At 37.8% G+C, this 26870-nt stretch overlaps 1 protein-coding gene across 4 annotated transcripts in view; it reads right to left on the reverse strand.

The window, feature by feature from the left end:
- Nucleotides 1-26870, reverse strand: part of FER (FER tyrosine kinase) — a 479199-nt gene that overhangs the window by 17157 nt on the left and 435172 nt on the right. For all 4 annotated transcript variants that reach the window (XM_082623771.1, XM_082623772.1, XM_082623769.1 and 1 more), the window contains one exon: nt 9974-10128. In XM_082623771.1, coding sequence (XP_082479897.1) covers nt 9974-10128 — 155 coding nt within the window. The remainder of the gene's footprint in view (nt 1-9973; nt 10129-26870) is intronic.

Genomic DNA, 26870 nt, shown 5'->3' on the forward strand with positions numbered 1-26870 from the left:
TCTTTTGAGAAATGTCTCTTTAGGTCTTCTGCCCATTGTTTGATTGGGTTGTTTGTTTTTTTGTTGTTGAGTTGTATGAGCTATTTATATATTTTGGAAATTAAGCCCTTGTTAGTCAAGTAACTTGCAAATATTTTCTCCCATTCTGTAAGTTGTCTTTTCGTTTTATTTATGGTTTCCTTTGCTGTGCAAAATCTTGTAAGTTTAATTAGGTCCCATTTGTTTACTTTTGTTTTTATTTCTTTTGCCTTGGGAGATTGACCTAAGAAAACATTGGTATGATTTATGTAAGAGAATGTTTTGCCTATGACCTCTTCTAGGAGTTTTATGGTGTCATGTATTATGTTAAAGTCTTTAAGCCATTTTGAGTTTATTTTTGTGTATGGTGAGATGGTGTGTTGTTCTGCATTTTATAAAGTTAACATTGAAGACTGCTAAAAGAGGTCCCTCACTGCCAATCAAAGATCTTCTTGCCTGTCTTTATTATATGACATACCAAATTTAGGTCTGGTTCTTAAAGATATTTGGAATTAGAATTTTGATTTGTAAATACTTTAGTCAGCTTGAAATTCAACTAAAATACACTGTGATTGAAAGGCAGGATTTTACTTGGCATAATTGCTTAGCAGTAAGAGGAGTTTTAAAGGCAGTGTAATATAGAGAATCTGGCAAACAGGGTTAAAAACACATTCTAGAGAGCTGGATTTTATTGATAAGGTTTTAGGGCTCCCAAGTCCAGCTCCAGCTCCTTTATAGGGATGCTGTAAGAATCAAGAAAAAGGTGCTTAACAATGTTTTGTCATCTAAAGAAAACCTCTGCATAAATAAAAAGAATACAGTCCTTTCTTTTACCCTGTGATTGTTCTCCTTAGGAATATAGCTTTAGAGTAATAACCACCCCAGAGAAGAATCACTGTGGAAAATAGCAGGGCTGCCATTTTCTCTAGATTTTGAGGAATGGTGGAATTAGTTTGTGATCTGCAAAGCTTGCAAAAGCTTCTCTTGCCAGCACATGGGAAGACACACTAAGGGTGAGGATTAGTATCTGTGGAGTATTAAGTTAAAAATTTCATTGTTGGGAACTAGAACAGCTTAGTCAATTTCTCACAATGACAACTACCTACACTTATCTATGCCATAGCATTGCTGATATGCAAAATACAAAGCAGATTCTGGTGTCTCGATCCACCCCAATTCACGTCCAAAACAATAACATTCCAAAGCTTTATCTGGAAAACATTTGGTGGTTCCTCAAGAAGTTAAGCACAGAATTACCATATTACCTAGTGTGTACTCAGAATAAATGAAAATAGGTCCTCAAATAAATCCTGGCATACAGATGTTTATAGCAGAATTATTCACAACAGCCAAAAGGCAAACACTGCTCAAATATACATCAATGAACAGATAAATAAATGGTGGCAAATATATACAGCAGAATGATTATTCAGCCATAAAAAGGAGTAAAATAATGACACATGCTACAACATGGATGAACCTTGAAAACATTATACTAAGTGAAAGAAGTCACATACCAAAGGTCACATATTGTATGATTCCATTTATATGAAATATGCAGAATAGGTAAATACATAGCAACAAAAAGCAGATATGTGGTTGCCAGTGGCTGAGGGAAGGAAGGAATGGGGAGTAACTGCTTAATATGGGCATAAATATTATTTTGGAGTGATGACAGTGTTTTAGAACTAGACAGAGGCAGTGGTTGCACACCACAGTGAATGTACTAAATGCCATTGAATTGTTTGCTTTAAAATGGTTAATTTTATGTTACAAGAATTTCACCTCCAAGCTCTTTCTAAGTTACCTGGTCTTTAATTAAGCCATTAAGACATTTGTAAATACCTTATTAATTTTTCATGGTGAAGTAATTTTTCACTTTAAATCAATAAAGAATCATTTTATGATATTTTCAGTTTAATTTTTATTTTATATTGGAGTATACTTGGTTTACAATGTTCTGTTTCAAGTATACATCAAAGTGATTCAGTTATATATACACACATATATACATTCCTTTTCAGATTTTTTTCCCATATAGGTCATTATAGAACATTGAGTAGAATTCCCTGAGCTATACAGTAGGTCCTTGTTGATTATGTTTTATAGATAGTAGTGTGTATATGTTAATCCCAAACTCCTAATGTATCCCCCACCCCCAACCTTTCCCCTTTGGTAACCATAAGTTTGTTTTCAAAGTCTGTGAGTCCGTTTCTGTTTTGTAAATAAGTTCATTTGTATCATTTTTTTAAACATTCCACATGTAAGTAATATCACATGATATTCACCTTACTCTGTCAGACATACTGCACTTAGTATGACGATCTCTAGGTCCATCCATATTGCTGCAAATGGCATTATTTTGTTCTTTTTTATGGCTGAGTAATATTCCACTGTATATATGTACATCTTTATCCATTCCTCTGTCAATGGACATTTAGGTTGCTTCCATGTCCTGGCTATTGTAAATAGTGCTGAAATGAACATTGGGGTGCATGTACTTTTGGAATTATGGTTTTCTCCAGATATATGTCCAGGAGTGGGATTGCTGGAGCACATGGTAGTTCTGTTTTTAGCTTTTTAAGGAACCTACATATTGTTCTCCACAGTGGTTGTACCAATTTACATTCCCACCAACAGTGTAGGAAGGTTCCCTTTTCTCCACATCCTCTCCAGCATTTATTGTTTGTAGACTTTTTGATGACAGCCATTCTGACTCGTGTTAGGTGATACCTCATTGTAGTTTTGATTTGCATTACTCTAATAATTAGCGATGTCGAGCATCTTTTCATGTGTCTGTTGGTCATCTGTAAGTCTTTTTTGGAGAAATGTCTATTTAGATCTTATGCACATTTTTTGATTGGGTTGTTTGTTTTTTTTATATTAAGCTGCATGAGCTGTTTGTGTATTTTGGAGATTAATTCCTTGTCAGTTGCTTCATTTACGAATATTTTCTCCCATTCTGTGGGTTGTCTTTTCATTTTGTTTATGTTTCCTTTGCTGTGCAAAAGCTTTTAAGTTTCATTAGGCCCCATTTGTTTATTTTTGTTTTTATTTTCATTACTCTAGGAAGTGGATCCAAAAAGACCTTTCTGCAATTTATGTCAAAGAGTGTTGTGCCTGTGTTTTCCTCTAAGAGTTTTATAGTATCTGGCCTTACATTTAGCTCTTTAATCCATTTTGAGTTTATTTTTGTGTATGGTGTTAAAGAATGTTCTAATGTCATTCTTCTAGATGTAGCTGTTCTTTCTTTTAGATGTAGCTGCTAGTATTTGGTTGAGGATTTTTGTGTCTATGTTCATTAGTGATATTGGCCTGTACTTTTCTTTCTTTGTGATATTTTTGTCTGGTTTTGATAACGGTGATGTGGCCTCGTAGAATGAGCTTGGGAGTGTTCATTCCTCTACAATTTTTTTGGAATAGTTTCAGAAGGATAGGTGTTAACTCTTCTCTAAATGTTTGATAGAATTCGCCTATGAAGCCATCTGGTCTTGGACTTTTGTTTGTAGGGAGTCTTTAAATCACAGTTTCAAGTTCAGTACTTGTGATTGGTCTGTTCATATTTTCTATTTATTCCTGGTTCAGTCTTGGAAGATTGTACTTTCTAAGAATTTGTCGACTTCTTCTAGGTTGTCCATTTTATTGGTGTATAGTTGCTTGTAGTAGTCTCTTATGATCCTTTGTATTTCTTTGGTGTCCATTGTAACTTCTCCTTTATCATTTCTAATTTTATTGATTTGAGCTCTCTCCCTTTTTTTCTTGATGAGTCTAGCTAAAGGCTTATCAATCTTGTATATCATTTCAAAGAACCAACTTTTAGTTTCATTGATCTTTGCTGTTGTTTTCTTTGTCTCTATTTTATGTATTTCTTTGCTGATTTTGATGATTTCTTTCCTTCTACTAACTTTGGGTTTCATTTGTTCTTTCTCTCATTGCTTTAGGTGTAAGTTTAGGTTGTTTATTTGAGATTTTTCTTGTTTCCTGTGTTAAGATTGTATTGCTATAAACTTCCCTCTTAGAACTGCTTTTGCTGTGTCCCATAGGTTTTTGGATCATCGTGTTTTCATTGTCATTTGTCTCTAGGTATTTTTTGATTTCCTCAGTCATCCATTGGTTATTTAGTAACATATTGTTTAGCCTCCACATGTTTGTCTTTTTTACAGCTTTTTTTCTTGTAGTTGATTTTTAGTCTCACAGCGTTGTGCTTGGAAAAGATGCTTGATTTCAATTTTCTTAAATTTACCGAGGCTTGATTTGTGACCCAAGATGTGATCTGTTGTGGAGAATGCTCCATGTGCACTTGAGAAGAAAGTGTAATCTGCTGCTTTTGGATGGAATGCTCTATAAATATCAATTAAGTCCATTTGGTCTAATGTGTCATTTAAGGCCTGTGTTTCTTTACTGATTTTCTGTCTGGATGATTTGTCCATTGATGAAAGTGGGGTGTTAAAGTCCCCCATTATTATTGTGATAATGTTGACTTCTTTTATGGTTGTTAGCATTTGCCTTATATATTGAGGTGCTCCTATGTTGGGTGCATATATATTTACAATTGTTATATATTCTTCTTGGATTGATCCCTTGATCATTATGTAGTGTTCTTTTTTGTCTCTTGTAACAGTCTTTATTTTAAAGTCTATTTTGTCTGATATGTGTATTGCTATTCCAGCTTTCTTTTGATTTCCATATGCATGGAATACTATCTTCCATTCCCTCACTTTCAGTCTGTATGTGTCCCTGGATCTGAAGTGGGTCTCTTGTAAACAGCATATAGATGGGTCTTGGTTTTGTATCCATTCATCCAGTCTGTGTCTTTTGGTTGGAGCATTTAATCCATTTACATGTAAGGTAATTATCGATATGTATGTTCTTATTGCCATATTGTTAATTGTTTGGGATTTGTTTTTTTAGGTCTTTTTTTTCTTACCTTCCTCTTTTGTTATATTCTCTTGTGATTTGGTGACTATCTTTAGTGTTGTGTTTAGACTGCTTTTCCTATTTTTTGTGTGTATCTATTGTAGAATTTTAGTTTGTGGTTTTGATATAGCAGTTTGAGGTTTTGATATAGCAGTCTATATATGTCAAGATTGTTTTAAGTTGCTGGTCTCTTATTTTCAAATGCATTTCCAATATCCTGAATTTGTACTCTCCTATTATCATGACTGCTGGTTTTGATATCTTATTTGCATATGGATGACTTTCTACCTTTACTGCATGTTTGCCTTTACTGGTCAGTTTTCGCATTTGTAATCTTCTTGTTTCTAGTTGTGGCCTCTTCTTTTCCACCTAAAGAAGTTCCTTTAACATTTGTTGTAAAGCTGGTTTGGTGGTGCTGAATTTTCTTAGCTTTTGCTTGTCTGTAATGCTTCGCTTTCTCTGTCAAATCTGAATGAGAGGCTTGCTGGGTGGAATATTCTCTTTTTTTTCTTTTTTTTTGCAGTATGCGGGCCTCACTGTTGTGGCCTCTCCTGTTGTGGAGCACAGGCTCCGGATGCACAGGCTCAGCGGCCATGGCTCACGGGCCCAGCCGCTCCGTGGCACATGGGATCTTCCCGGACCGGGGCACGAACCCGTGTCCCCTGCATCGGCAGGCAGACTCTCAACCACTGCACCACCAGGGAAGCCCTAGGTAGAATATTCTTGGTTGTAGAATTTTCCCTGTCATCACTTTAAATATATCTTGCCACTCCCTCTGGCCTGCAGAGTTTCTGCTGAAAAACCAGCTGATAAACCTTATGGGGATTTCCTAGTATGTTATTTGTTGCTTTTCTCTTATTGTTTTTAACACATAATTGACTGGGGGATTTTTTGCAGAAAATAATGTCTATGGCCAGGTGATTTGTTATGTAAGTAAATATTGAAACACCTGCATTTGAGTAAATATCAACAACTTTTTTTTCACTTAATGTATTTATTTGAAACTTTGTACATGTCTTACTAAAGTATTCTAATATTTCATTAGAGTGTGATAGGCAGTATAGCAGGCACCTCTGTGCAGGGGAACAGAACATCTATTACAAATATATTGTGTTTCACTGCATTTTCCCCTGTTAGAGCAGACTCTACACTTTCTGGTGGCATTTGTTTTTTTAGTCCTGTGGGTATTGTTTCCTCTAGAATATGTTCTTTTATTTTACCTGATAGTTGACAAGGTGGATCTTTGTGGGGGGCTCTTTTAGAAATGCCACAAGAAGGACCAGGTACAGGACTACCACTGCATTCACCAGAATTGTCAGTTACCCATTCTCTAGCTACTGCTAACGAAAATTGCTTGTTAAGTCATTTTATTCTGTGAATTAAGGCTACAATAAATTTTAAACTCATTGAATAAACCACAGCTACTCAAATAGAAACCCACTTTCTTATTACCATTTTTGACTTTTCCAGAGGATATTGAAGTTTGCCAGATATTGATTGGATCGATCAACTCCTTTCATACATTTATTATACTCTAATATACAAGTGGGTTTATTTATCTGATGGCCAGTCTTCCTGTCTTCCTTTCCTGTAGATGCTATGGAGGCATCATGAAGAGTTGTCACCATGCAGACTAACCTCTTGTCTTTCTATATAAGAAGAATCACTTCTCCCTTCCATAAGAATGTCATTTCTCCCCTCTGTAGATTTTTAGATTTCTTCTTTAATTGGTTTGGTAGACCATGATTCTCTCTTATAGTCCCACAAAATCTGGTTTTATTTTTCAACAATATTTCAGATGTGGACACACTGTTGTAATAATTGTCTTCGTAAATATGGTGCCATGAACCAAGATAAGGTTGTAGGACCAATAATATTGTTTCTTGCAGTTTCTTTCCTTCACCCATGTAAATCTCAAGGTAGCATATATATCGTTTCATTTTCGGTAAGCATACTGACCAAAATTCCGTATTTTGTAAGTTTTCTGGGAATACAGGTTTTGAATCTGAGTCATCCTCTCCACTCTTATCATTGCCTCCTCAAGTGACAGCTCTTGTTTGGGCATACAGATCAATTGAAATTTTGGTAGAAAATAATACAAAAGAGGTTTAGCTTTTGAAGTTCTGTCTGCGGGAAGTGCAGTTTCTGAGTTATGGTTAAAGTGAAGAAATATTATTTGTTTGAACCTTCCTCTTGTCATAATCTTTGGAAAGACAGGTGTTTCAAGTAAGGGATCAGTCGACCAGTATTCTTTCCAGTGTGACTTTCTTATTTGTCCCATCAAAATTATTAATCCAAGAAACTTCTTCATGTCACTACTGGTTACATCAGCCCATTTTAAATCCTTATCATAGTTTTTATATGATTTTTCATTCTGCTGGTGATACTAGTTTGTTTGAGAAGTGACCAACTCGAAAAAGTCGTTACCAAAAATTAATTGTTATTTCACTAACACTTTGTGGGTTATTACAGTCAGCAGTTACACCTGACACACCTGTAAAGTCTTTTAATTTTCATGAAATGTTGTCTTCAATCCACTCTTCTGTAGAAGCAAAGGAGCATTCTCCAGCACCGTGAGTTTCATTTTCACTTTCCGTATCAGTATCAATCACTAAGGTTTTTTGTCTTTTTGTTGGTCTAATATTCACATCGTCTGAATCAGAACTATATTCTGAAGAACTAGCATCTTCTGAGACACTAGTATATATGTTGCTCAGAGAAAGTATCTGCATAAAATTCACCAAAAAATTCTTCTTCACTCAAAATTTAGCGATGCATCATTTTTGAAAATTTTATGGTAATAAACTTGTGTTTATAATATACACAAGGTTGGAACAAAAACCTAACAGAGCAAAATGTGAATGATAATGACATCATAAGTTGTCTAATGAACTGTTGATCAACTTTAAGCTCTAACAACTTTGCAAGTTGATATTAATTGTATCACTCTCTAAAAACGTATTGATATGTCTCTGGTTAATAATGTTTGGGTAACAAGAGACATATTAATATGTCTCCTGTCAATAAATTGACATTTTCTCTTTGTCTTTAATTTTTGTTAATTTGATTAATATGTGTCTTGGCATGGTCCTCCTCAGGTTTACCCAGTATGGGATTTTTTGTGCTTCCTGGACTTGAGTGATTGTTTCCTTTCCCATGTTAGGGAAGTCTTTGGCTATTATCTCTTCAAGTATTTTCTCAGGCCCTTCCTCTTTTCTCCTTCTGCAACCCCTGTAATGTGAATGTTGGTGCATTTAATCTTGTCCCAGAGATCTCTTAGTTTGTCCTCATCTCTTTTCATTCTTTTTCCTTTATTCTGTTTTATGGCAGTGATTTCCACCAATCTGTCTTCCAGCTGACTTATTTGTTCTTCTGCCTCATTTATTCTGCTACTGATTCCTTCTAGTATATTTTTCATTTCAGTTATTATATTGTTCATCTCTGTTCTTTAAATCTTCTAGCTCTTTGTTAAACATTGTATCTTCTTGGTCTGTGCCTCCATTCTTTTTCTGAGATCTTGGATCATCTTTTTCAGGCAGATTGCCTATCTCCTCCTCACTTAGTTGTTCTTCTGGGGTTTTATCTTGTTCCTTCATCTGGAACATATTTCTCTGCTGTCTCATTTTTTCCAACTTTCTGTGTTTGTGGGCTCTGGCTGCAGGATTGTAGTTCTTCTTGCTTCTGATGTCTGACCCCTGGTGGGTGAGGTTGGTCCAAGGGCTTGTGCAGGCTTCCTGGTGCCTTCCCACTGGTGGGTGGAGCTGGATCTTGTCCCTCGTCTCATTGTGGCTTCTTCTTTGTCTTTGGATGTAGAATATCTTTTTTGGTAGGTTCCAGTCTTTTTTTGCTGATGGTTGTTCAGCAGTTAAGTTGTGATTTTGGTGTTTTCATAACAGGAGGTGAGCTCAAGTCCTATTCTACTCTGCCATCTTGTCTTCAATCTCTCTAATATGCTTTCATGTCACAAACCTCAGCTTCTTCCCTCCCACACCTGGTCTAGGTCCAGCCATAAGGAGGCTGAGGCGAGGCTTGGTGCCCTGGCCATGTGGAGGTGGCACTTACTAAATATTTTCTAATGAATGCTTTGTTACGAGCTGCAGCAAGGCAGGGACCATGATGAGGGGCAGCGGCCACACACGCATGGTGCCAGCTGGCATGGAGTCTCACAAGCTGCGTGCCCTTGCCTGCCTCTCATGCATCTCCACTTTGAGGAGCAGGACTGAGGACACAGGGACACTGCATGATGCTTCCCTCCACTTTATGATATTTTTATTCAAAACATACTATACCCATTCACCAACTCATGGCTCATATGCTGCTTCCCTTAATGAAAATGTAATTTTTAATTTCACTTAAAAGCACATTTAAAAAAAAATAAAACTCTTGAGCTCTTACCCATCTTGCTATGGCCCATTTCATCCCAACCACAGATAATACAAGCTGTATTTACTTCCAATTACAATGACACATAAAAATTCAAGTGAAAAAAACCCCTGCTGTTTTAAAATGTAACTCCCATCTCTCTCTTCCCACAAGATTTATACAAGTTCCAGAGACTGAGATGCTAAGAAACCATGTCAATTTTCAGAGTGAGAAACTACAGCATTGACTGACTTAATATTTAGGAACCTAACATTAGATGAGGTTATTGGACCAAGTATAAGACATTCAAAAGAAATGGTCCAGAGCCACAACAACATTTTTACTCTGGGTATAATTTGACTATTAAGATAGAAATAATCTTTTTTTGAATAACAATAAAAACTTTCAGAGGTACAGTCATACTTAACAATGCTTGTAAGTATTATCTATCTTTTAAATCTAGCAATCTTCCATACAAAAATCTGATTAATAAGATCAATGAATTAAGTTTGTGCTCATGTTCAAGTGCAGAGTCTGAACACTTACACATCCCTTTTTGTTGCTCCTCAGATGATTCTAACTGGAGCTCTGGCTCTACCCCTGTAACTTTGCTTGTGAATGTTTTGTGCTAATGGAGTCCATTTTTACCACCAAAAAGAAAAAAGTCTATTCTTACCATAATTAAGAGCTTCTGGTGCCGTCCATTTAATAGGAATCTGCTTTAAGCCAGAAGATGAATACACTCCACCATCCTCTTGACGAGACATTCCAAAGTCACTGATTTTCAGAACATTATTTTCACCTACCAGACAGTTTCTTGCAGCAAGATCCCTAGGTTACAATAAGACATAGAAAACACCTATTAAAACAAATTGAAAGCCGCTTTCACACTTATGACTGACTTACATGCTTCACAATTTTACATTTGCAATGTATTCATAATGAGGTTAAGAATGCTTGCAATTTACTAGTCTTTCCCATCTTTTCTGTCATAGGTAAAAATCATCCACAAGAACATTTGCATATGGAACAGGCCACATGCTAATCTCTAGGCACCACATATATTATTTCTATTTAAATAGAAAAACACTGATTCTAGGGTTAAGAGAGAAAAAACACAGAGGAGAGACTAAGCAGACTTGGCATTATTTCTCCTTTGACTGGCTTTCCTAGAGTGGCACTAACAGAACTTTCTGTGAGAATGGCATATGCTGTCTGGCATGACCTGTGCTGCTCAGGAGGTAGCCATTGGCCATGTGTGACTATTGAACACATGCAATTGGCTGGTGTGATGGGAAACTGAAATTTTAAATTTTCTTTACTTTCAGTTAGTTAATTTAAATAGCTGCATGTGGCTTGTAGCTGCTAAGTAGCCTTTGGCAGTGTAGCCCTAGAATTTCCCAAAGGTTGGAGAATGGCTGAGGTGCCAAAGAGTCCAGCAACTTTTTTTTTTTTTTTGCATCTGGGATGTGCAAAACCCTACGTGATGATCTGCCCTGTCTCTCTCTTTCTCAACTTGTCTTGTTCCAGTCTCTCCATAATTTGCTATATTCCAGCCATATTCATCTTCTTTTTGTCCCCAAACATAGGACAAATCCCCTAAACATAGCAAGCTTATTTCTATTGTAAGGCTTTGCACTTAGCTATTCCCTTTGCCTGGGGTGCTCTCCTTCTAGGCTTTTGCATAGCTGGCTCCTCTTCATTCATTCTTAGCTCAAACTGCTATACTTCCGAACCTCCCCTGCAGCTAGCTGTGGCCATAATCTAAATACTGGCCAATGAGATATAAGGAGAAGAGTTGTCTAGAATTTTTAGAAGTTTCTTTAAAAGAAAGGGGAAGTACCATTACATTTCTCTCCTCAGAGAACTCTACCTTGACCACCCTTAACTAATAGGAAAGACAGCAGTGAACAAAACAGACCAAGTACTCTCATTCTAGTGGGGAAGACATTCAATAATCAAATTCATATATGTACATATAAATGTTTATATATAGAAAATATGGATAAAGTATATGAGCATGCACACACACAAAGAATATCAGGTCAAATGATGTTGAGTGTTAAGAAGAAAAAGTTGTATAAAGGGAAAAAGATTTACAAGCAGGAATCCTATTTTAGATAGGTTGTTAGGATAGGTCTCTTTTTTTTTTTGCGGTACACGGGACTCTCACTGTTGTGGCCTCTCCCATGCAGAGCACAGACTCTGGACGCGCAGGCTCAGCGGCCATGGCTCACAGGCCCAGCCGCTCTGTGGCATGTGGGATCTTCCCGGACCAGGGCACGAACCCATGTCCCCTGCATCGGCAGGCAGACTCTCAACCACTGTGCCACCAGGGAAGCCCAAAAGGTCTCTTTGATAATGTGATAGTTGATCAAAGACCTGAAGGAAGTTAAGGAACAAGCCATGGGGATATCTAGGTGAAGAGCGTTCAAGGTAGAAGGAATAGTAGATACAAAGGCCCTAAAATTGGTTCATGCTTGGTATATTCAAGGAACATCAAGGAAGCCAGCAGAGCTGGAAGGGAATGAGTGAGGGAGAGAATAGCAGATTTAATCAGAGTTAGCCAGGACCAAATAATATGTGGCCTTTTAATAGTAGGCTCCTTGGCTTTTTATTCAGCTAGGAGGTAACCAGAGAGTTCTGCACACAGGAATGACATAATGTGACTTATTTTTTGAAGGATTACATGTTACTATGTGGAGAATGGACTGGCAAAACAGAAAGACCAGTAAGCAGACTATTTCAGAAGTCTAGCAGAGGTGACAATAGCCTACACTAAGATGAAAGTGGTGGAGGTGATCAGAAGCTATCAGATTTAGAATATATTTAGAAAGTATGAATACAATCAGTAGGGTTTGCTGGTAGACTGGATGTGGAGTAGGAGAGAAAAAGAGTCATGGATGACCCAAGATATTTTTGCCTAAGCAACTGGAAGATTGGAGCTGACAGTGGAACTGGGGGAAGAACAAGATTCACAGAGTGTGGCAGAGACAGCCAGTTGCCCCCTAATGTCCATTTCCTCTTCTGTTTTAGTAAAAGTACTCCATAATTTCGAGGATTGAAGAAAGAAGGCTAAGAAGGAGCAGCAAGTGAGCAGGAGGGAAAACAACAGAGGGGCTGGTGTCCTGGAAGCCAAGTGAGGAAAGCTTTTCAAGGGGGAATAGAAATTAACTGTCATCTACTACTGAGAAGATAAGAAAGATGAGGACTATGAACTGGCCATTAGATTTGAAAACATGGAATTTAATGAGACACTGACAAGAGCAATCTCAGAGGAGTGGTGGGTACAATAGCATGACTGGAGTGTGTTCAAAGAGAATGAGAAAAAGAAGTGGAGACAGTGAGTTTAGACACCCTTCTGAGTAAATTTGCTATAAAGGGGTACAGAGAAATGGGGAGGCAACTAGAGGGGGTTTCAGGTCAAAGGAGTTTTTCCCCTAATATGGGGGCTGTTACATGTATTTATGCAGACAGGAATAATACTGTATAGAGGGTAAAACTAATGCAGGAAGGGAAAGGTGACAATGGCAGGTGTGAAGCCCTTGAAAAGAGGTGATGGTATCCATCTGTGCTCTTCAGAGCTGTATCCCCAATGCCCAGAATAGTACTTGGCACAGTAGGTGCTTAATAAATGTTTGTTGAATGAATACATATATATTGTCTTATCCTAGCAGTGATCCCTGCTGAAGGCAGGTCGTCTATTCTATACTTTCTTTTGTAATTCTTTTCCCCTGAGGAACAATCAACAACTTGTTTCTCTTTCAGCTGAGATGGTTTTACATATTTACCTTTGAAATGCACGCCTATATGTCAAACATGACTCAAGCCTTCTAAAAAAATAAAGTCTAATTTATAGGATTGGTCTTGTAACATAGGAAGTACCTTGAGCAACTGACTTATATCAGTAGTTGACTGGTAATGATGATATTTCCTCAGGGAGTTAAATTAGCCTTTTATGTTTTAGTAGGAACCTTGGGTGATAGTACCTAAACACAATCAGAAAGGAATGTGACAATTTCTACCTTACTAATTTGCTAAGATTGGCTTTATTCATCAGATCGAAGTTTCACAATGGAGAACCTTAGAAGAAGCCCAAGGTTAAAATTAAATCTTTGACTTGCTTGCCAGCACCCACTGGAACAGTGAGGGACTCTGGTTTGTTGCTAGACAAAGTGAGTGATAGTGAAATGCTGGTCCGTCTTAATCTGTAGGAAGGAACTATATTATATGTGCTCAGGAACACCAAGTCCTACCTATGGCAGAGATGACCAGAATAAACAATAGCTTTGCCACTTATTTGAGTGGCCTTGGTTAATCTTCATTTTAGGCGTCTAAAAAACACAGCCTAGCTGGGTTAAAGGGGCTAATGGTTGTAAAGTGCTAGTATGCAATATATGATTCAAAATAAGTCTTAAAAAAGCTATTGCTGCTGCTGCTGCTGCTGCTACTACTGCAAGAGGACCTGGAACACTGAGATACAGTTTGTGACCTGCAGTATTTGCAGATGATATGATTTTTATTTTTACACGGAAAATCTCAAGGAATTTATGTAACAAGAACTAATAAACAAATTTAGCAAAGTTGCAAGGTAAAAGGTTAATATTAAAAAATATTCTTGCATGATAGCAGCAAACAATCGGAAAATAAATTCCATTTACAGTAATGCCAATAAAACAAGTACCTAAAAATAAGACAATCAAGTTTTTTACACTCACAACTATAAAACTTGACTGAGAAAAAAATAATAAATAAAAGGAAAGACAGTCCATGCTCATGAAGTGGAAGTCAATATTGCTTAGATGGCCAAATTAACCTATAGATTTAATGCACTCTCAGTCATTCTAGCAGACATCTTTGTAAAATTAATTAGACAAGCTAATTTTAAAGGCCATATATGACAAACCAACAGCTAACATCATTCCCAATGGTGAAAAACTGAAAGCATTTCCTCTAAGATCAGAACAAGACAAGGATGTCCACTCTTGCCACCTTTATTCAACATAGTTTTGGAAGTTTTAGCCATGGCAATCAGAGAAGAGAAAGAAATAAAAGGAATCCAAATCAGAAAAGAAGAAGTAAAACTGTCACTGCAGGTGACATGATACTATACATAGAAAATCCTAAAGACACTACCAGAAAACTACTAGAGTTCATCAATGAGTTTGATAAAGTTGCAGATACAAAATTAATACGCAGAAATCTCTTGCATTCCTATACACTAACAAACAATGAAAGAGCAGAAAGAGAAATTAAGGAAACAATCCCATTTACTGTTGCAACAAAAAGAATAAAATACCTAGCAATAAACATACCTAAGGAGGCAAAAGACCTGTACTCAGACAACAATAAGATGCTGATGAAAGAAATCAAAGATGACAGAAATAGATGGAGAGATACACCATGGTCTTGGATTGGAGGAATCAATATTGTTAAAATGAATATACCACCCAAGGTAATGTACAGATTCAGTGCAATACCTATCAAATTACCAATGGCATTTTTCACAGAACTAGAACAAAAAATTTTACAATTTGTATGGAAACACAAAAGACCCCAAATAGCCAAAGCAATCCTGAGAAAGAAAAACGGAGCTGGAGGAATCAGGCTCCCTGACTTCAGACTATACTACAAAGCTACAGTTTGGTACTGGCACAAAAACAGAAATACAGATCAATGGAACAGGATAGAAAGCCCAGAAATAAACTCATGCACCTATGGTCAACTAATCTATGACAAAGAATGCAAGAATATACAATGGAGAAAAGACAGTCTCTTCAATAAGTGGTGCTGGGAAAACTGCACAGCTACATGTAAAAGAATGAAATTAGAACATTCTCTAATACTGTACACAAAAATAAACTCAAAATGGATTAAGGACCTAAATATAAGACCAGACACTATAAAACTCTTAGAGGAAAACATAGGCAGAACATTCTCTGACATAAATCACAGCAATATCTTTTTTGATCCACCTCCTAAAGTAATGAAAATAAAAACAAAAATAAACAAATGGGACCTAATGAAACTGAAAAGCTTTTGCACAGCAAAGGAAACAATAAAACGAAAAGACAACCCACAGAATGGGAGAAAATATTTGCAAACGAAGCAACAAGGGATTAATCTCCAAAATATACAAACAGCTCATGCACCTCGATCCCTAAAATAAAAACCAAACAACCCAGTCAAGAAATGGGCAGAAAGCTGGTTTGAGGGTGTTGAATTCCCTTAGCTTTTGCTTGTCTGTAAAGCTTTTGATTTCTCCATTGAATCTGAATGAGACCCTTGCTGGGGAGAGTATTCTTGGTTGTAGGTTTTTTCCCTTTTGTATACGTATAACTGATTCACTTTGCCATACAGCAGAAACTAACACAACATTGAAAATCAACTATACTCCAATAAAAATTAATTTAAAAAAAGGGTGGAAGATCTAAATAGACATTTCTCCAAGGAAGACATACAGATGGCCAGGATGCACACTGAAGATGCTCAACATCACTAATTATTAGAGAAATGCAAATCAAAACTACAATGAGGTATCACCTCACACCTGCCAGAATGGCCATCATCAAAAAGTCTACAAGCAATAAATGCTGGAGAGGGTGTGGAGAAAAGGGAACCCTCCTACACTGTAATGGGAATGTAAATTGGTATAGCCACTGTGGAGAACAGTATGAAGGTTCCTCAGAAAACTAAAAATAGAGCTACCATATGATCCAGCAATCCCACTCCTGGGCATATAGCCAGAGAAAACTGTAATTTAAAAAGATACATGCACCCCTATGTTCATAGCAGCACTATTAACAATAGCCAAGACACAGAAGCAACCTAAATGTCCATTGACAGAGGAATGGATAAAAAAGATGTGGTACATATATACAATGGAATAGTACTCAGCCATAAACAAAAAAATGAAATAATGTCATTTGCAGCAACATGGATGGACCCAGAGATTGTCATTCTGACTGAAGTCAGTCAGATAAAGACAAATATGATATCACTTATATGTGGAATGTAAAAAAAAATGGTACAAATGAACTTATTTACAAAACAGAAATAGAGTCATAGTTGTAGAAAACAAACTTATGGTTACCAGGGGAGAAAGGGGCAGGGGAGGGATGTTGTGAGAGATTGGGAGATTGGGACTGTAATATACACACTACTATATATAAAATAGATAACTAATAAGGACCTACTGTATAGCACAGGGAACTCTCCTCAATACTTTGTAATGACCTATATGGGAAAAGAATCTTAAAACGTGTGGATATATGTATGTGTCTAACTGATTCACTTTGCTGTACACCTGAAACTAACACAACACTGTAAATCAACTGTGCTGCAGTAAAAATTAAAATAAATTGGACATGGACATGTAAAGGTTCTAGAATAAAGTAATTTTAAGAAAGAAGTATAAAGTTGAATGACTTACCTAACCTGATGCTAAATCTCACTATAAAGTTATTGTTATTAATACAGTTAAGTAAAGGAAAATAAGATATTATAGATCAGTGGAACAGAATAGAGGGTCCAGAAATAGATCACATACGTATGGTCAACTGATTGTGACAGAAGTACAATGGTACCGCAGGGCACACCTCCTCAGAGCCAAATGCCATTCCTCTTGGTCGGAATGAGCTTTTATTCAGTGCAGCATTTTAGTCATTTACAGGATTGCAGTGTTAGTACTTTCCTCAGAATACTACCTATGCTTTACAACTACATACACTTCTGTTGTTGTAACTATCTTCACTGCAGTGCCAGCTTAGTGTTTGTCCTCTGAAATGACGCTTACAGTTCTATGAGGGACCAAACTAAAACTAATGTAGCGGTATCTTCAATTCAATGTAAATAACGTTTCAGTAACATTTACGGAAAACTTTACTTTCTTTGGGTGGCAGTAAGTTCAAGTGCATGGAAATGGTATCTTTTGGGCATACTCTATGAATTAAAACCTTAGGCCTTCAGGCAGTAAGCATGCCCTGCATACTCACAGTTTGCCTAGTATTCTAAAAAGAATGAAAGGAGATAGGAACGACAGATATGGTCTCTGGGCTGAGAAGCTGACAATCTAATTTGGGAGGTAAGGTAGACACGCCTCTGCCCCTTCTCTCCTCTCCATTCTTTCCTTTATTAAGCTCACGGTTGCCCAGCCCCGGGCAGACACTCTAGGAGACCGCTCATGCTCCCTGCCTCTTCACACATGAAACTGCCAGAGAACAAGTCAGTATGAGCCAGTGTGTTACCAACTGCAAATCCTACAGGAATTCAGAGAGGAGAAGTCTCATAACAGGCTGGTATGGTCATTCACAGGAGGTGTCAGAGATAGCTGTATCTCACCATGTGCAGAGGAATATCACAGTGAATGCTGCTGGCAGTGGAAAGGATAGGGAAATGTTCCACTTATGTCTGCTGAGTAATCTTATTTGAAGACTCCAACTTCTGAGTGTATACCAGGGATGTCTTACAAGTTGTACATAATATGAGACAGGCTAATTAAGAACAGAGGACAGTTACAGGAAATCCAACGCCAGCAGGCAATGGAGATGAGCACATTTTCTTTGTTCTCTGGAAATTACAACAGTGCACATCTTGCTCTGTGGTGATGTTGCCTCTCAGGGCAAATACTGTGGTAAACCAGGAACAACCAGGAGGTTGGGCCAATGTTCTCCTTTACCGGCTGCTTTATCCCAAACGTCACTTACTACTTGCAGCTAAGAGTCCCCCAAGTCAAGATTTATCCCTCACATAGGAAAGGAGTTAGAGAAATATTTGCTTCTTTTCCCACTGGGTCTGGATAATACTGAGGCACAAGTAACTATCAGCACTTAGGAGGAGAAAAGCTCTTAAAGGCCCTGAGATTTCCTCATTCTAACACATGGCATAAAGCCAACAACCCAGGGGTGGGGGAGAAATGAAGCAGACTTCATCTGCCTTATTATGTTCTGCTAAAGAACAGAATTCTCATATCTTATTACTGCACATCTATAACTGATTGATAGCGGAAGCACATTTTGGGGGCATTTAGAGGAGTAGTTAAAAGCATCAATTTTGAAACATTACACATTTACTAGCTCTTGGACCTTTAGAAATTTACTTATGCTTAGCCTCAGTTTTCTCATCTGTAAAGTAGGAATAATAATAGTATCTACCCAAGACTGTTGTGAAAATCACGTAAACTGCTTAGCACAGTAATTGGAAAATAGCCACACAGATATAAAACTTCACATTTACCACAGTAAAACTTGAATTTTAGCCACAGAAACCATGTGTTGGAGAATCACTGCCTTTTCCCCATTTCTAATTGGAATATTTGACTATTTTTCTATTTATATAAATATAAAAGCCGTTCAATTTAGTGCTCCTAACAACGATTTATATAGTATTTACTACTTGTCAGGCATGTAAGCTCCTTTCATAAACGTCACCTAATTCTTCTAATTAACTGTATTTATGATCTTCATTTTTATAGATGAAACTCATGCCCAGAGAGTGAAGTGACTGCCTAAGGTTACACAGCCCACAAGGGGGTGAGGTGGGGAGAAGCAGGAATTGGACCCCAGCAGCCCAGCCTCAGAGTCTGACATTTTAGCCACCTGTTATCATGCCTCTCAACACATTTTGTAATTCTCTTTCGAAATGTAATCCAATTACATACCACTTAATCTACAGCCAATGGCTACAATTTCTGAATTTTAAACAACAAAAGGGTTAAAATTGGTTACCTTTAAGGAAAGAAGTGACACTTCAAACTCTCTCCCCTCTCAAAAGTGAAAAAAAAAAACCCAAAATAATCTATATAATAAGCACATGAAAAACCCATTTTCTGAAGAAGCCAAGAGTCACTAACTGCTTTAAAACAATATACATGATTGATTGTTTTGATGGAAAGAGAGTAGGATTGCCTGTTTCTTGTTGGAAAATTTTGCACATGATAACAGAAACAACTATAAACCATCTGACAGAGCACACCAGCAAATGGAGGTGGGGCAAGATGGCGTAACTTTGGCAACAGAGCTGGCACCTAGGGGACGGTTTTATACCAGCCGATACTAAAGCCACTATTTAGCTGACAGTGATGGGATCAGAGATTAGACAAAAAAGAGAAGACCAGCCAGATCCTTCTGCCAATCACACGTTGCTTATTTCCACTTCAGAATCTACCTTATCTTTCCTTTGAATAAAGTACATGTAAATGTGAAAAGCTCTCTCCATTTCTTGTTTTCAGTTGCACCTGTGACTTCACTCCCAGTTTTCCACTGGTCACGTTGTTCCTCACCACCTCTCTCTCTTCCCTTCGCAACTTCCTCCATCACACTTCATACCTCTCGCTTGGTGAGCTCTGTGCCCAGTGTTAATGGGGCACTTATTTCCAAAAGCACAGGCCCCAAAGGAAGCCCCAGCTGCAACACTGTGAAAATTAGCCCCATTATTAAACTGTGCTTTTCCTGTTCCTTTGAAAAATTGCTGAGCGTCACAGACTTCTGGGAGGTTGGAAGGAAAGTGCTGCTTCTGTGAATGCAGTAAGCAGACCATGTGTGGAGGGAAGGTCAGAGTGTAATTTAGGCCTTTTTGCTCAGGGCTGGCCCAGTGCCCTGGGGGTTTATATGGTGAGAGCCAAGGGACTCCTCAAATCCCTGTCTTGCTGCCCGCCAGGACACTTAGAATCCTCAAGATCTGAGCCCCTTCATTTATTTAAAGCCTCTGCAAAAATGAGAATATGTTACCTGTGGGGAGGGAGGCATGTATTACCTCTTACTCACATTTTGCCATAAATTATTCCAAGAGATAATTGAATCGACATCATACAAAATCTTAAAGATGATAGGGCAGGCATGTTCTGACAGTGAGAAGAAAGAAGAGAAAAGGTAAAATCGAGTAACGAGAACTGGCTGAGGAGGGCCAGCCTGGGCAGGGTGTACAGCGGGCTCTTAGGGGAAAGTCAATCCGGGCACTGGGTGAATATATGAGTGTGATGGGGCTTTGGGTGTGGGCAAAATGCAGCTACAACTTCTAAAAAAGCTGTCTAGGGCTAGCTCTAGTGTATTTATTCTAAACCAGGTGACTCTCAACAGCAAAGGAAGATCACCACTGGAGGCTTAGCTGCCTCAACCACCGAATCTACTTATACTGGAGTAATGCTCCACTGGGCTGCATTCTGTAGAGAAAGAGAAGCCTTTGGTGATCTCCTCTAATGAGGCTACTGCCTGAGAGCTGGGGCATGAAACAAGTCCTTGCCTGACAGAGCTGGCTGCATGAGAACCACTTATGGAAGCTCCTGGAAGTCATCTGCCTTTACTTACAATGGACATGTTCAGCACATATAGACATGCTTACTTCTTTTGGCTCTTTCATCTCCTTCCCTTGGGCAACAAGATAATTCCAGTTGGCCATGCACAAGTACAGGCTCCACATATTCTTTTATTTAGCTTATAAATCAATTCCTGGATAGTTAGGTAAAGAAAGGGAACTCATACTAAATATGGATATTGAAAAAAATTCAAAACCAAACACATAGTGATAATACTTGCTTCAGTCCTCAACTTACCTGAAAAACCCAAGGGGAACTTTCTTTGTATTTAACTACTGTGATTAATCTGGATGGTTTATAGTTTTATAAAGCTCTATTTGTATGGTCAGAAATAAATATCTCTCATTTACCATTTTCTGCTATCACCTGAGGGCCACGTTGTGAAATTAGATACCTAGAGACCACTACAGATTTTAAATAAATTTTGATCTAATGTTGAATCTATTAATAAAAAGAGTCTGGCCAACAGGAACTGGGGCATGGTGGGCGGGGAGGAGGACAAATTAAAAAACATTGATGGCAAGTAAATGTTTAAATCTCTTTCATTCACAGAAATGTATCAAATCCCAATGGGTAATTCAACAACAAAACAGAGCTGTCTTAAGCATGCACATTAAAGGCCAACAGCTGTCATGAGGCTGCAATAAAATGTGTTGCAAGGACTTGCCTCCAAAGTTAGCCTCAGTACTAATGGCAAGAGCCTCTACTCCTAAAAGACTTCTGGAAGGGAGATTTAAGAAATATCCAACCACTCCTATTCTGAGAGTATGAGAAATGAGAACAAAAGCCACTTGCCTGGGTGACTAATGATACAACCTACAATGTTACACTTGGATGCGGTAAGTTACTCTGAGCAACAGGTAGAAAAAAGTGACAAAATCACTCCTTACTAAAGAGTCATCAAGATAATAGCAACCATCTGTTGAGTGTTTTATATGTGTCAGGTACAGTTTTAGATCTTTTTCAAATAACTGATTTTCGATTAATACTCAACTTCGTGCATACTAATCTGAACATTAGACACATTTCAGATTTTTCCAGAAGCAATAATGAAAACATCTCCACTGTTGGGAGTTCTGGACAAGAGGCTGGAGACTTGAGTTCTCACCAGTGTTTTCCTTAACAAGATGTGTAAACGAGTACATCACACATCATTTTCCTGGACCTTGGAAATGAGAGCACCAGTTCTTGACTTTTTTTGAGCATAAGGATTCCCACATAATATCCAACAGTTTTATGATTCCTTTGTACCACATCTACCCTGATGTGAGAGGTGTATGTTTTATAATGGCTGACAGAGAAAATACAATACAATGGAAAGGCTACTAGAGATTCAAAGATGTTTTGAAAAAAATTTGTATTCTATTAATCACAACAGTAAAATAGTACTGCATATAGTTATGTACAAATATATTATTCTGTCTCAAACAATGCTTGATGTACACTTGGAACACTTTCAATAAGTTGGAGGAACCAGTGGTCCATGGTCCACCACTTGGTGGCCAGCACATGGTCCTTTCAACTAACATTCTGTAAGCTCTAGGTTAAAGGCATTGTCTAACTGTAACTGGCTGGATGAATCTAGCCACACATGGATGCTAGATGATCCTGGTGAAGAGTTTTCCACCTTTCCATCACAAGAGTGAATGCCAACAGCTGCTGAATGGAAGTAAAGCTGGGAGGGTTAAGTTACAAGTTACAAGCTACGACCAAGGAAATACATTTCTCAACCCTGTAAGAATAAGAGTGACAATTTATTTAGCACCTAGTATGTGTCAGGCATGATACCAGGAGCTTAACCTATTATCCCTAACCCCTACTTTAAGTGTAATTATCTCTATTATACCGATAAAGAAACTGAGGCTCAGAGATTAAATAACTTGCTCAAGAAAATATAGCTGATAAGTGGCTGAGTAGGGAATCTGTCTTGTTCCAAAGCCTGTGTGTTTTCAGTATTCTACAATGCTGAGTATTCTGGTTCCTTTGAACTACTGTTCATTTTTATCTTGACAAAACTTATACACTAAATCCCCTACATACGAACCTTCATGCCGCTTTCAAAGATGTGAATGTATTATAAACCTATTACAGTACAGTACTATATAGTCGATTGTGTTAGTTGGATACCTAGGCTAACTCTGTTGGACTTAAGAACAAATTGGACTTACGAATATGCTCTCAGAACGGAATTTGTGCATATGTAGGGGACTTACTGTACTCTGCAATCTCTGAGTAGATAGATTTCTGCCATTTTGTTCCTGAGACTTGACTTCTTTTCCATTTAAGTTTGATGAAATAGAGCCTCTGATCAGTGCTTAGGCTCTAGAATATACACTATATTGAGAGGACTAAAGTAAACATTATTTTTTCTATTCTATTTTCTATTTTATTTTTCTACCCTGTATAAAGGCACATAACAATTCCTCCAAAACCATTTGTTGTTTATACTTTCACTATATGATACACATACACTGCGCCTAAATTAAGACATAAAAGGCACATAAAGAGGAGAGCAACTGTGTAATCTGTGATGCACAAGGTGCCACAATGAGCTTCAAGATCATTTAAATTTTTAAGGTCTGCAAAATGTTCAGTTACTAATGGACAAACACACTCTAATTATGATGGAATGCACCTAGATTTAGATACTGAATGATCCGCAGATGGTTAACCCTTTGCAGGATAATAATCTCTATGCAAGCGATGCCACAGACTTTGCACTTTGCTGAAAGGGTCAATAATGGATTATGTCTTCCAAATGCTCTGCCCCTCAATTCTTCCAACCAGACAGAGCTACTTGGTCAAGCTGCACGTTTGCTTCTGGTCTGGTGATGCTTACTAGATTCTTAGGCCATACTCTTAGCCAAGTAGGAAGATGTCCGTGTCTGGCATGCTAACACAAAAAGTGTCTTTAGGGCTTCCCTGGTGGCGCAGTGGTTGAGAGTCCGCCTGCCGATGCAGGGAACGCGGGTTCGTGCCCCGGTCCGGGAGGATCCCACATGCCCCAGAGCGGCTGGGCCCGTGAGTCATGGCCGCTGAGCCTGCGCGTCTGGAGCCTGTGCTCCGCGGCGGGAGGGGCCACAACAGTGAGAGGCCCGCGTACCGCAAAAAACAAAACAAAACAAAACAAAACAAAAAGTGTCTTTAGAACAGTTTGAGCCCTTATGTACAGAGGGAAAATATCTAATCACATTTACTGTGGCACCAGTATCCTGCTCATGGAAAACATTTTTCAGTATTTATAGGAATTCAAGAGAAGTAATGACTTTCTTCCAAGTATCTCAAAAGTTCTTTCCCTGCCTCCCATATACATTCTTTTAAAATGAAATTTTCATTATTTCCATTTCAATGTCTAATGTTGTTTTCTAGGTTTATGATGTGATATCCCAGGTGACTTTATTATAAATTTCCCTTCAGTCCTATGATTGCTTTCAGCATATGAAATCCAAATAGGAGAGCCAACGTTATGAATAAGGTCTAAGCCAAAGTTATGAATAAGGTCTATTATAATAATTCATTTTTATCTTGAAACAAAGATTTGAAATTCAATTTCTTTCCTGTCTCTCTATATTTTCTTTCCATAGTCAGGAGAGCTTGCTTTATCTTCGCTCATTTTTAATTCTATATTATGTTTGATAAGACTGTTTTTGTGGTATTACATTAAGACTTGATTTCATATATATGTAACTATTTTTCTCTTGTACTTCTACAAGATAAAAGTTTTTTAAAATGTTCACCAAATGTCCTTCTATGATTAATGATTATTCGTTCTGTGATTCTTTGATGTAGTCCACAGAAAATCTGCATTTTGTATTCATGAAGGATTACCTGTCTGAGCAAATATTAACTTTGCATACACATGTGTCCTTTTGGTCTCTTACCAACTTGCAGACCCCAATTACATAAAACAAAAGTGTCTGAAAAACTCAAAGTGGACAAAATAATAATTTATATAAATGTAAAGCCTATCATGCCTAAAGGATTCCACGTATTTTTGCAAATTACAGTCATCTCCAAACTAACAGAGGACAATGTGACAGTTGCTTTAACATTCAGGACAGTGTACAGCAATGGGGGCAAATCAAAGTGGCTATCCCTGGATCTTGGTGAAATTACATGTAAAATAATCACCTAGGTGGAAACAACTAGGACACAGGATTTTTAAATTCCATGAAATACCAAATTGTTCCTTTAGTGCCATCAATTGAATCTTAGCTGACATTAGGTAATAGTTGAGCCTGTTAGATTATTCAAAGTATTTTTAAAGCAAAGGAATTAGGGGCTACATTTGCAAACAGACTTTCCTTACTAACATCTTGTTATTTTGGCACAAATGGCCATTAATCTGACATTAAATGCATGCCACAAAACAAATGTATATCTTAGACTATGAGGCCCAACATTTTTTATAACAATGATGGTAGAGAAAAGAGATGAAATAATTTCTGGTTTTTTGACCTGGGAACTGATTAAGGAAACACTACTAAGTCTCTATTACACAGATGAGTTTCTAGGTTCTAAGAACCTGGCATTCTATAGTTACTGTTTGATACACACAAAAACTCTTGCTACTTTACATCAAAAAGACATAATTGTAATTTACTTTGTACATTTTTTTTTTTTTTTTTTTTTTTTTGCGGTACGTGGGCCTCTCACTGCTGTGGCCTCTCCCACTGTGGAGCACAGGCTCCAGACGCGCAGGCTCAGTGACCATGGGTCACGAGACCAGCCGCTCCGCGGCATGTGGTATCTTCCTGGACCGGGGCATGAATCCGCATCCCCTGCATCAGCAGGTGGACTCTCAACCATTGTGCCACCTGGGAAGCCCCTACTTTGTACTTTTAAAAGTACTATTCCATTAATCTTAGAATCTAGCTGTAAAAAGTACACAAAACAGAGTATCCATACATGCATTGCATGTACATCTCAACCAATCAGCCCACCATTGGTTCAACTTCTCTTTATTAAGGCCTTAATAGGTACTGGCTTCTCTGCTATGTGCTGCAGGTAAAGATAAACCTAATTCCTTCTCTTAGGGAATTAAATATTACAAGAAGAAATAGCTATGCTAGTACATACATTACAATATTAGAAATTACAAGTTTGAAAATTAGGAGTGGGCTCTCAGAGACAGATGTGGTATGAAAACTATGGCCACAATATTTTGTACTTCTCCATCCCTTGTATCTAGGCTAACTTGTGACTTCAATGGGCAGATGTGGCAGAAGTAATATTATGAAGTGCGGGAGTGTAGACCTCAGGAGGCCTTGCAGCATCCACTTTTGTCTTCCTGGAACAGTCCTGACACCATGTAAAAAAGCACGGGTGAGAAACCATATATATAGAGGGAGTACCACCCTACAGTAAGCAGGAAGGCCCAGCCATGTGAGTGAAGCTATATTAAACCCTCCGGTCCTAGTCAAGCTACTAGATGTATGTGACCCCAGGGATAAAAGCAGAAAACCATTCAGCTGAGCCCAGGACAAACTGTTGACCTGAACTGATGAAACAAAAATAAATAAGAAATGGTTGTTGTTTTAAGCCACTATGTTGGGGGTAGTATTTGATGTAGCAATAGATAATTGGAACAGCAAGCTTATCAACAGCATTGAGAATGAAAGTTCAACAGTGAGGATGGGTAGGGCAGAGTTGGGGGCAAGAGACCAAAGAAAAATTATCACTGTTCATGAAAGGTCTGAATCTGCTACCTGATTCTTTCTTATCCATACCTAATAGAGAATTGCTGCAGGCACCTTCTTATTGGTGCAATAATTTCTCTTCACTTGGCTTCTGATCCTCAGCTTTGAACTTGTTTTCTCATCTAAGTTTTTATGGGCCACATAGCTTTCATGGGCTGAATTTTCCCTTTCAGGCTTTTTGCACTAATGACTGCCAGGCTATTTGACTAGTATCTCTTCTAGACATTGCTTCTTTGTGTCCAGAAAATGATGTTCCCAGAGGGCTCCACCCAGTCCCAAGCTTCTGTACTACCAACCACTTTTAACATGAAATAATGAGAAGAAAAATAAATTTACGCTATCTGGCACACGGAAGCCAGTTAATTTAGAGATAAACTTCTCTGAGATGCTTTGAGGGAATTTTGCTATCAGATTAGAACAAATCAGAGTAAGTGATATGGATAATGTTGCCCCTGAGTCATTAATAAAGGTGAACAATTATGGGGAATACCTGATATCAGAAAGTAGAAAAATGTGTTAGGCAGTTTATAATTATTTCCATAAAAGATTTAAAATTGACAAAG

Source organism: Mesoplodon mirus (genome assembly GCF_964341445.2).
Source record: "Mesoplodon mirus genome assembly, chromosome: 5".
Classification (NCBI taxonomy): Eukaryota; Metazoa; Chordata; class Mammalia; order Artiodactyla; family Ziphiidae; genus Mesoplodon; species Mesoplodon mirus.